General features: G+C 42.6%; 1 protein-coding gene across 1 annotated transcript in view; it reads right to left on the reverse strand.

Moving 5' to 3' along the window:
- Positions 1–12,789, reverse strand: part of nav3 (neuron navigator 3) — a 188,078-nt gene that overhangs the window by 48,219 nt on the left and 127,070 nt on the right. Inside the window, exons 11-12 of the mRNA XM_080421087.1 lie at positions 12,658–12,789; positions 10,968–11,090 (exon numbers count right to left, since the gene is read on the reverse strand). The exon at positions 12,658–12,789 is cut by the window's right edge and continues 282 nt beyond it. Coding sequence (XP_080277213.1) covers positions 10,968–11,090; positions 12,658–12,789 — 255 coding nt within the window. The remainder of the gene's footprint in view (positions 1–10,967; positions 11,091–12,657) is intronic.

Here is a 12,789-nt window from a genome sequence, read left to right on the forward strand (position 1 = left end):
AGGCGAATAAATGGAGGAAACGCAGGACATATTGATGAATGGAAGTGAGGAGAGTTGTTACTGACAGTGAAATCCAATTCAGCCCAGTGCAAATTCAAGCAACCCATTAAAACTGGGAAAGCATCTGTCATTTTAGATTTTTGCGTTGGCTATTCAAAAATAGCAGATATACAATCTCTCTTCGTGCCGCGCTGCATGATGGGGGGCATGATGAAATATGTGTGTTTGCTCACAGTGCATGTACAAGCAGTCTGCATGACGGCTCACAGTCACAACCCAACTGTTGCCCTCCTCCTTGTCTGGTGTCTGGATCATCTCTACCAGGTGCCACAGTCTGAAAACAACAAACCACCATCCAGGACAAGTGTTTCCCTCTGCTTCCAGTGTTGGCAAAGCCATACGTGGCTAAGGTTTCCCCAATCCGCACCACAACGCTCTGGGTGCGAGCCTGGCGCAGCGGGAGCAGCTGGCTACCGCTGCTACTGCTGGTATGCCAGCTGCCGCTGCCACAGCGGGCCAACGGATCCCTCGAGAGAGTCCAGTTAATAGTCCATCATATCTGGCACCAACCACTGTCCTGACACAGGACAGGAAGCAACTGAATCCTTCGTTCTTCTCGGATTAGGGCATTACAGCTGCTTGTTCGTGTGTGTGTGTGTGTGTGTGAGTGTGTGTGTGAGTGTGAGTGTGAGTGTGAGTGTGAGTGTGAGTGTGAGTGTGTGTGTGTGTGTGTGTGTGTGTGTGTGTGTGTGTGTGTGTGTGTGTGTGTGTGTGTGTGTGTGTGTGTGTGTGTGTGTGTGTGTGTGTGTGTGCGCGCGCGCGCGTGTGTGTGTGGTGGAGGGCTAAGTGAATAATACTGAGCACCTAAAATGAATGAATTATTCAATCAACTAACATCTCATGTGGTCTGGGCCCCTGACTTCAAACATTTATAACAGTTGTCAATACACATGTACTCTAAAAAGGAGGTTTGTGAGTGGGTTTCCGGTATTCTATGCATCAAAACACATGGATTATATATTGTCGCCGTCGGGTGGCAACCTTGTATGTACAAAATCCTTACTTTTCAGGAAATGGAAAAAGGAATCTATATTCCAGTGGATCAAATTTCAAATCAATTTATGCCAAAGAATATGAAATATGGAGATACAAGGTTTCTGCCCAACAGCGGCGATATTCTTCTATTCTGCAATGAAGGTCTGAGTATTAGTTAATTGATAAAATAAAAAAGAAAGTAACTATACAACTGTAACAGGGATTGTGGCCTTTCATAAAACTTTTACTGTGCTAATTACACCATAGCGCTCCTCATATAATAGGATTACATGCTGATAATCCACAACAGAGCTGGGCTTGGTGGGAGTTTATTAAATTATCAATGACGGGACCTTCATCGATCGTTATCTCCAAACACTCATCTGGGCAGAGTCACCTAACAGATGGAATTGTGTTCCAGGTTTTTCAAGATAATGATCTCATACTGTATAAAGGAGATGCAGAGCAATATGAAGCCATGGATGGTTAAAGGGATTATCCTCCACAGCATAATTCACACAGTATTCCAATAATGAAGGACACAATAAACATTAATTTGTGAATATAAACAATAGGAGAATGATGCCACACCGGCAGTGAATACCAGTGAGAACCTTGCTATTTGATTTGTGGCTTTGTTATTAAAAACATTTTCAAACACGATTCTCTTTTTGGTTAGGATGCATATAACATAATGCAATATTACTTTAATTGTATAAAATACAACATGAATGGATCTAACAATCTATAACAGATTGTTTATACACAGCAATTCTATTATGGCTCTGTGGGACTGCTGTACAAAGACTGCATTGCTTTGTCAGCACAAGATGTCCGCCGGGTATCAAAGAAATACTTGCAATAGTTCTCAACACCAACATAAACAGTGCATATAGTAATTGGGTCTTTATGAGTAGTTCCCTCCAGCACACCCTCAGAGGCAGTACAACAGCAGCATTCATAATTTGGCAAATTACTGCAGCTTTGTTTCCTATACACTAATGTGTGATCTTTAATATGGTACAGTAAACAAACGTAATCAATTAAAAGTTTTTAATCAGAAGTGCAAATGTTATTTAGATATACTGGAACGATTTGCTGCTGCTAATGGAGAGATGCACTATGCCAAGGGTCAGCAACCTTTTTGACAAGAAGTGCCATATTTATATTTTGTAGAACATTAATGACACCACATCAAAAGAAAATATTTCCAACCGATGTTGATTGTCCATAGCCTAACACACAACAACGTCAATTAACACTGGATGTTCGGCAAACAACATTTTCAAACCATGAGCATGAACAAAACCATATTTATCCACCAGGGCTGGAATGCCTGCACATCTATTTGAGCTTTCTTTGCCATTGTTCTCCGAGTCAGAACTGTGTGCAATGAATTGACTCCAATTTAAACATGCTATGCCAATGGTGGCACCGGTGCCCAAGGTGCTCTAGACGATCAAAGATCTCCACCGACTGAATCATCTGGGGAAATCTAAATTCATCAAATGGGCTTGGATGCTGGAGAAAACCAGCGCTAACAGAACCATGCCCACTGATTTGAATCTGATACCATACCACATGAAGGACCAAGGTGAAGTCTTCGCATTGGTTCTGTGAAGCTGTTCCTTTTTACATTTCCAAATTGTTCCCACCCAGTTTAGCACATTCATTGAATTTAGATATTATCAGACGTATCAGCAGGCGGACATCTCTGATCGCCTGCCTACGCCAGACTACCTGTATTCTAGTGTTCTAATGTAGTCAGCCCTTATCGTCACTGCTGTGCAAACAAGCTGATAAGAGTACCAGATGGAATAATTTTAGATAGAAGACCAAATGCTGGCTCAAATTCAGTGACTCTGAGCGCTGCTTTGTGTAAATTCTTCAAGGCATTTCCCCAGAAACACATATTTCGTTATGACCCCTAAACTATACTGTACATTATACACCAGGAGTGAGGATGAACACATTATTAACCTACTATCTCAGCTTTGTGTCACCATATGATATCCATAAATCTGACATACTATAGAGAAGAACATAAACATCTGACCGCGGATGTATTATCTGTGGCAATACTTTACATGCTGTATTATCTCAACATGTGAAATACTACTGCTTGTACTGTATATCTTTTCAGCTCCCACTAGATGACTGATATGGCTCTAGAGGTATATCATATATACCTGTACATACACGCAAAGAAGAATGGCTATATAATGCCTATATAATAGTGTGCCGTGCACACTTCCTCGAAGTATATAGCTGTATCCCGCAAGGATCAGAATGGTGTCTGTGCATTGGTGTGACCTTGGAGCATATGGGGAAGTCATGAGTTGGAGGGGTAGACAGGCATGTCTGACCCCTCACAGACTCCTGGGTCTCACCCGACAGCTCCAGGTGGATGGATCACTACCACGGCACGAGGCATCTCTGTGTGTGTGTGTGTGCGCGTGTGCGTGTGCGTGTGCGTGTGCGTGTGTGTGTGTGTGTGTGCGTGCGTGCGTGTGTGTGTGTGTCAGTGTGTGTGTGTATGTGGGTGTCTCTAAAGTAATAGATGACCAGGCTGTACACCACAGACAGACAAGTCACGACACTCTCCTACAAACCAATTATTCCAATTATGTAAATTTGAGGGTGTGGCTCTGCACCCATGATGCTCGATGTTCGAATCACGATCCCGACGGCCTTTGCTCCCATGTTACTCCCCATCTCTCTCCTCATTTCCTGTTAACCTACTATTCTATCAATAAAGGCATACAAAAAAATAATAATGATACAGACTGAGCTCACAAATGTCTGAAAAAGTTATCAAAAATGTTACATACTCGAGTAAAGTAAAAGTGGTTTAAGTGGTTAAAGGAAGAGAGGGTCTGCCATACACAAAATAATCAAAGCCTTGCATCCGTTCATGAAGTAGGGCAAGATGTCTCCTGTTGTTAATCAATGACTGCTAAATAATTCAGCAAGCAATTAGTGAGGGCATGAAGTTGCTGAGGAACTTCCCTTCCCTTAGAGGAACTTTGGAAAATTATTCAGATTAGTGATGAATGCAGATAATAGAATCTAGTATAAGAAATGCACTTGGACTGATGCCAATAAACTTAAATGACATTTAAAAAACAAATTATGACCAAGAAAGCATGAGCATCTTGACATAACTACCCCACCATCTGCTGTTCATACAGTATGTTGATTTTCATCCTCTCTGATTCTTTATGTATGTAGATTCAGTATGTGCTATTTTTAATAATCAAATAAATTCATTCATTCATTCAATGAATAAGACATATTTGGAAAGTATAGTATCAAAGTAAAGTTTTCATGTGAGCTGGAGTAAACACATATATATGGGTAATCATTATGCAAGTGGGGTAATATTTTTGTGTTTTTAAGACAAGAAATACATCTCGGGAGGGCACACATTCACCTTAATGCACTCACTCACACACACACACACACACACACACACACACACACACACACACACACACACACACACACACACACACACACACACACACACACACACACACACACACACACACACACACACACACACACACACAGTGCAGAATGTATGCATCTACAATGAAGCTGCATCCAATTACCAGCACTGTTTGCTAAATTTGGGTTGCAAAGCAGGGAGACCTTCATTAAGTAAGTAGGTCTGAGGATGGAAGTTTAAGAAAAGCAAGCAACTGCAAAAACACCTTACAAAGTACCTGGAAAGCCCCAAAAATATGACTAGGACCTAACTCTAGATTCTACGAGGAGAGACATCGCTTTTAAGAGATGCCGTTAACAGAGATGAGCCTATGTGTTTATCATCTCTGCTAACGGTTCAACGCTTTATGCAAAACATACGAATGGTACGTTAACAATAGGCTTTGTCAATGCCTCCAGAAGCCGTCTGCTCCAAATCTCCTCACTGCCTCCAGCAGCACCAACAGGCATGGAGACGTGCGGCAGTCACTCCTGCCTCTCAAAGAAGTGACAGCGAGGATCAGCAAGTTCACAAACATGATCTCATTGTTTTCCCACAGTACCAACACCACCAGCGGCACTGCCTCTCGCAAGCACACGCGGTGCCTCCAGTGCCCTTGAAGCTCGCTTTTCAAACAAGAAAAACTAAAGAAAATGCAGAGCCAGCTGCCATTACACCCTCAAACACCATGAAGAGAGGGAGTGAGAGAGAGACGGAAGAAGACAGAATGAGGAGGGAGAAGAGAAAGGAGCAGAGAGATGGAGAAAGGGGAGGGAGAGAGACAGAAAAGGAGACGTTGAGACACCAGGATGCTAAAAGTGGGGACCTTTTTACTTATTCATGCCTTTGCTGGGAACGGGCGCTGTCGGTGTCAAAACATTCTCCTCAAAGACGCCTCGATGGCTTCCCCTCACAGTAGTGCCACGAGCATGCACTCATCTATGTTGCATGGCAGGAGAGTATTTTTAGAGACAGGCTTTTAGTCCAGGCAGAAATCTCCTTTGTTTTAATGTGGGTATGAGAGACATGAGAGATAGCCAGACTTTTGTTTTGCAGCAGCTTAAGGTGGAAGGCCAATTTCTCATTGAGTGATAGACAAAATTTCAACATCAAACAAGACCCCCCCCAGAATCACTTAAGTCACAGCTCTATTCAGTCGTAAATTGGATTTGGTCTGTTGCATGCTGGAAATAAAAAGGTACACTATTATATGGTGGAAGAGAATCTCCATTTTGCCTCTGAATGAGAGACTACACACTACTACTGTAATTTATCCATCTGTATACAAATGGACCCGTATTTGGTTACATTTGTATACTGCAGAGTTACACACAGTGTATCTGACAGACTTGAGATGAGCTCATTTGTTGAGCTTGAAGGGTCGATTCATGCTATTTCCCCTTGAATGAGTGCAGCCTTTGTCCAGCATGTCAACTTGTTTGTGAGAAATGTGGCGTGTTTTTCAGGGGTTCACAGACACACAAATGAGGAGGGCTGTGCATGACCGCGCTGCAATAGTCAAATGTACAAGGGGTGTGATTGACAGCATCACCATCTTATTAACTGCAATCTCATGTTTTTTTTGTTTTATGATTCTATTGTCTGCATGCCAAAATGATAGAGGCATGTGTTGCCAAGAGACCCATGTCAATTTCCATAATACTAACCTATATCTGAAATACCTTCAGTAAATGATATCAATATACTGTAAGCTATAATCGGTACTTTGGTCTGATTCATTAACATCGTGGTTTGTAGTGCATTCCTCGTAAACATATCGATGTTTAATGCCTGACGAATCCCCCACAATCCACACTTACATGCTGGGCCTGGGAGGTTGTATCAAACTGAGTCTTAAACTGAGTCTTGTGAACTGCCAGGAACAGGTTTTTCTTTTGGTTAGATTTCTGGAAAAAGCTTGGAGAACAAGACATGGTATTGTGTACACTTAAAACAGTGTATGCTGAATGAAGTGCAGTGTCTTCTGTATGGGCTGGGAATCCTTGGTGTAATAAAAAAAAATCTAATTTATTAAAATAATAAAAGCTACCAAAAATAAAGCCAATCACATAGATGCCAATTTCCTCAATAAAGCAAAGCAAGTTAGGAATGGTCTCACTGTGCAAGTTAGGAATGGTCTCACTGTGCGTCATAACAGACCTGTTCTGTAATTTTAAAAAATATATATAATTAAACTCAACTTGACATACATTAACCACAGCATATCTCATAGTAGATAGACTGCAAGGATATACACTAAATAAACACCACACCAGATGGTCTCTTCTCACATGCTGGCTCAGATGTCTCCATCTGATGAGCGGTTTAGATGAATTTCCCCGGGAGTTGGTTGGTTTTTGGATGAAGCTGCCTTGGTTGGATGCCAGGGGAGCAGTTATGGTGGGAGATAACCGTGAAATGTAATGAGCCCCACAGGGACTCTTTATGTACACAGCCCTGATTCCCGCCTCTCTGCCCCCTAGGAACTGTCTCTTGCACTGCCAGTCTGGATACGGAACCATGAGTGAGCGTTTGTGTGTTTATTTTTAGAGGCTGTGTGTGAGAAATTAAGAAGTTCTGCCCCATTTGTGTGCACTTGCCAAATTATTGTGCTCTTAATTGGTAGCAGAGATTCAAATTAAGTAGCAAAAATGTTAGAAAAATAGTTCTTTCTAGGCCTGCAGGATAACTACACAACAAATCACACTGCAATGGTTTGATCTTCTATCATTCACAAGTCAGGAAGAGCATTTGAAGGCACTTCATTTTGCCAGTGGTCGACTTGAAATCAACGCCCCACAAACTAGGCACAACGTGTGCGCTGCGCCCCTGATAAGCAGTCAGGTGCAGGATCCTACCATCCACCTCAGCTGTAAAAGTCACAGACACACAAGCACCATCCCCTGCAGGGTACAGTAATTCTCCAGCAATGCACAAAGACTTCAAACCTTAAGAAGTAGTTGTTGCAGCAGTCCGGGTGTGGATCAGTCTGGGTCCAAGTTCAGCAAAGTCAGCAAAGTTCAAAAACAAGGACTTATCTTCATCTTATTCCTCTTTGAGACAGAGGGATTCTTTAGAGAAGACGATTGTTCTGCGATTAAACACTTTCAACCTAGGCATCCCTATTTTGGGCATATTATAGGCACATCTTTTCAAAAACTCTTGCTTGTAAATCAGCTATTATCGAAATGTAGGGCTTAATATGGCTTAAAGCTACTCTAAACCCTGATAAGGCATGAGCGTTGGAAAAATCCTCTGCATGATAATAAATCACAGAATTCTACAATTCCTCACAGAAAAAAAACTTTCTGAGCAAATCACAAATTGGCTTCCTACCAAACTCTCATAGAACAGACCATATTTTCACCCGTAACACCATAATTGACAACTAAATAAACAAAAACAAAAGTAAAGTATTCTCCTGTTTTGCCGACGTCAAAAAAAGCATTTGATTCAATTTGGCACAAGGGCCTGCGGTACGAACCGCTGGAAATCGGCATTGGAGGAAAAACCTATGACATCTCATGTACGCTAACAACACCTGTGCTGTTAGGATTGGGGGGGAAAAACTGTTACCGAGTGCAGCTTTAAGTGGTTAAGTGCTGCATGGGAACCAATCGGGGAGAACAGATTCTGCGCATTTGAAGGCTAAAGCCAAGCTCGAGTGTGAAGCCCAGCGAGCGAAAGCTTTCCAAAATTAGTTTCCCCCCCTGGGCTTTGTCACATGTCAGGGAGAGGTGACAGCTCTGCTTCCGACAATCAAACTCCTGTCAAACAGGAGCAGGGGGGGGCAGCGTTAGAGACGTGTGCACCTGTATGCGTGCATGGCATGTGTGCGTTTGCTTTGAGCTTCCTTTGGGAATAGAGAAAGGATTCAAGCCTTCCAGAACTCAAACCTGATCGCTCAACTGCAAGAACCATAACTACTTAAGCCTATAAGCTATCTACAAGTTTGTAGTTTGGCTATTTTCATAATTTTAGAAATATTAGATGTGTTTTGATTTGAATATGTTCAGCTATAATGAAGTCCAAAAATAGGAACACCAGGTTGTATGTGGTTAAAGGGAATCAAACTTTGACATTTTCTCATCACCCCTGTGGAAAACACTGCTAACACACACAGTCTGAGCCAAGCTGCGGTTTACTGATTCATACAGGGCCAGGTGAGGAATGGATGTCAGCAGAATATTCAAAGTGAACAAACACATCAAGAACGGGATACAAGAGAGCGCACAGGACGTTTTATGATTCGGAAAACTGTCCACATGTGTGACTCAGCGTCAAAACGGACAGATTTGACTGGCAGGTCAGAGCTTATGTGACACGGCCAGGCTGATAACATATTCTGAATTCTGGTCAGGTCTGCTGTGTTTTGACACTTGTGCGAACGTCGAACACACACATGAGTTCATTCCCTGCCGAGTGGCTGAATGACTGACAAGGCTGATTCTGGTCACGTACCACAAGTAAGGTTGGATTTGCTGGGGTGGAAATCCATGCCTCTGCTTTTAATATCCCCCTCTGGTCATTCATTTTTATGGTCAGTGGGGATATGTTGTATCCTCCTGGTCAGACTGATTAAAATACATGCATTTCCTTTGGGGAAATGTAGTCTGATATGTTTGATAATACCACAATTTAAGACATTAACCCTGGTGTCCCTAGCCTGGTAAACCCTCCCTCCGGAAATCTCATTTCTATTTGATTCCTGGAGTGAGTCTGGCATGAACCGCCTCTCTGCAATATTGGCTGTGTATGCCAAACGGCCGCGCCTATCAGCGTCGTCGCTCATTGTTCTGTGATTGACAGCTTACGTTGGCCAATCAGGTGGCGAGTTCGAGTGAGCCCAAAACACGAACGGCAGCCATCTTTTTCTTGTGCGGCCAATTCTCCGCTATTTTTTTACTTCAAAAAGCTCTCTAACTTCTATTTTGAGGCACGGAATTTACTTATAAGATATCGTTTGGATAGAATTTAGTTGTTTAACTTCATATATGTGGTCAATTAATCATGACAAAGCCTATTTAAAAAAAAAAAATTAGAGAACCGGTAGGGGCGGGCAGTGACACCATTGTACCCGAAAAAGGCAACCCATTTTGGGTATGGCTGTCTCAAAAGTCCCGTCGCGTCACATTAAGACTGGTGAACTGCTGATTGGCTGAAGGGGAAAAATTATCATTGGCTGAAGGGGTTGTCAGTCAACGGTATTACTCCCGCCCAACTCCAGCACAGCCAATATTGCAGACAGGCGGATCAGGCCAGACTCACTCCTGAAATGAAATGGAATTGAGATTTCCGGAGGGAGGGTTTACCAGGCTATGGTGTCCCCATTTTGGATACATTTTCACAATTTGCCAACAATTTGTCAAAATTTTAAATTATAAATAGCGAAAATAGCAGATCTACAAGCTCATTATGAGCTTTATAGGATATTTTAGCTATTTGTCGTACAAATAAGTATATAGGGATACAAATCGAAACCCTGCAGAAAAGCGATATACCCAGAAAGAATCAGTGGAAAGGAAAACATCGCCAGCATTGGCCTTACATGATATTTCTTAGTAAATTCTGAGGGTTTCAATGGCTTTAATAGTCTAAATATGGCTTTAATGCTCTATTACTGTGACATTATAAAAGTCACCCGTTGAGTGACATAAATCTGGACACTTCTCAAGAATCCCACTGTACAAAACTTTCAGCACTCATTAAAAGCTCTTCAGAGCTGAACATCGCCATGCTGGGAAATCTCGCCATGTCAACTGTCCTCTCAGCCACTCTGATGGCCTGTCATCACAACCACAGCTTGACACGTTTAAATCAATAGAGACTGGCTTGTTCCACATTTAGCCATGGTTGTCCCCCGCATGAGGAGAGCCTTAATGTGCCTCACCTCTGCTCAAGGGTGTTTCCATTCACACTCTCATTGTACTTTCCCTTTCTGCCTTTCAATTATTTCTGCGATAACATTTTTGTTCTCACTTGCTGAAAATTGTGATCTGCAAGCATTGCGCACTCAATGACTCGCCGCATCTTGTAAAAGGTGACACAGATGACAAGCAAATTTGTGGCAGAGTAGTGCATTCTGTGATGTGCTCTCATGTACCCATCTCACCCATCCCCGGTGAGAAAAGTAATTGGGAAGATTCTGTCTCAACTGTAACTTTAGTTGCAAACTGTGATTTGTTTACCAACGGTGACATCTCCAGTAGGCGTTAAGCCTGATTTACGTTTCAGTGCCAAGGATTTGTGCAACAAAGTACCGTGCAATGTTGACAAAAATAACGGAAATGGAAACAATAAAGTGTGTTGAAGCGACAACACAGTTGAAATTACTTTATTTTCCCCCAATTTGTCAACAATTTGTCAGCAAAACACATACAAGGCTTGCTCCAACAGCGATACAAGCTTGAAGTAAAGAATGATTTAAAGGTTCCCTCCTTACCTGTCGATATCGCCCTGTACGTCTTTGCCTCCTCCTCTCTGAGACACTTCTCGAGAAGGGGGCAGGTCCGAGGCTCGGCCCACATTCCGCGCATACAGATGAAGGCCGCCGTCTGTAAGATACCTGTTAGAGGGGAAATTTTTTAACCACATGAACCCTATAGCATCCATATTCTGGGCATGTAATGATAGGGCAAGCATTCGGCGAAAATAGGCGAACATTCGGTGAAAATAGGCGAACATTCGGCGAAAACATTCTATGAAAATAGTAGATCTGCAGGGTCACAAAGTCGACCTAGTATACAGTAGACCCCTGAGGGACCACTGTCAAGTGGGTTAAGTGGTTAAAGGGGTGAAGGGGTACACATGCATTTAGCTCGTTTTGAAAAAAAATAAGAAAAAAATAAAGCATTTGATTAATTAATTTTGTTTATCATTATTTTTGTTTACAAAAAAAATCTGATTTGTCATATTAAACCAGTAAAAGAAAGATACCTGTAAAATATCAACAGCATGGTGAACCAGCCGTGACGGTTTTTAAATGGAAGATTTGCCTACAAATACACGTGGGCGTGTTGTGCATGTGCATGATGTGCGTGTGCCAATGTGTGTGTGGTTTCCAGGTTGCAATCAGATATGACTGATAGGACACGAGGATCATTAGTGTTAAGCTAATTAGTCTCGTTATTCATTTAATCACCTTCCCCTCCCAACTTGCCAGAGCTTGACTCCAACAACATGCACTTAATCAAAGACACACTTTTGCCTCCTATACAGCCTCCACAGCTCATAAAGTGGTTTGGGGAAAACTTAAACGTATGGGTGTGTATGTGAGCATGCGTACGTGTGGGGCTGTGCGTGGGTCCTATTGTGTGTGTGTGTGTGTGTGTGTGTGTGTGTGTGTGTGTGTGTGTGTGTGTGTGTGTGTGTGTGTGTGTGTGTGTGTGTGTGTGTGTGTGTGTGTGTGAAATGAATTCTCACACCGCTCCCATTTCGCTGGAGGCAGGCTAACATTCATCACTACTGAACAGAGGAAGGTCAGGAGCTTACAAATGTGAAGTATAATGGATACCGGGTTATTTTTTACTCATTCAGGAATGTGTCCATTGATTGAATGTGTTCAAGATACTGCAATATATGCCTGTATTGTGGAGCTTTTTTTCCATGCAATTACAGAGCTATACAGAAGACTTAATGGAAGCCAGCAAGTGGATGTCTTGCTTGCTGTTCACAAAGAATAATCAGATCAGCTTGGTTCGTATGAATACTGCACATGTCTAAAGCATTTGTTTGAGTTTGCTTGTGACATTAAATTGGGTCCCTTTTCAGGTCAGCATACAGTACACACATTTGTTTAAGTGTTAAAACAAATCGCAGTTAGACAATCAGACCAGAGCCTTATATTAGAGAGTTCCGCCACTGAGGGGACAGAAACAGCGTCGGTCACGTGGTTCATGTAAACTGGAAATAGTTACAAACGCCCATAGACTCCAATGCATTCAGTAAACAGAGATTTTGTGTAGAGGGAGAAAATGAGGGGGCCAGGGATAGACCCCTGGGGGACCCCGGTCAATTAAGTATATAGGGTTTTAAGTGGTTAAAAGGGAGTTAGTAGGCAGTGTGAAAGCAGTGTCAGCCAAAGATGGCAGAAGGAGCTTCACCCATTAACTTGGTGAAGCTAGTTATCGTACCCGCTAGTGATCTCATCCGTCCGTACGTTCTTGCCCAGGATGTCCCCATCACTCATGTACCCCGTCATCTCCATCTCCATCCCTCCTTCTGGCCCTCCTCCTCCCTTCTCCCCTTGCTCGGCCCCCCTCGTC

Source organism: Gymnoscopelus braueri (assembly GCF_963280865.1).
Source record: "Gymnoscopelus braueri genome assembly, chromosome: 23".
NCBI lineage: Eukaryota > Metazoa > Chordata > Actinopteri > Myctophiformes > Myctophidae > Gymnoscopelus > Gymnoscopelus braueri.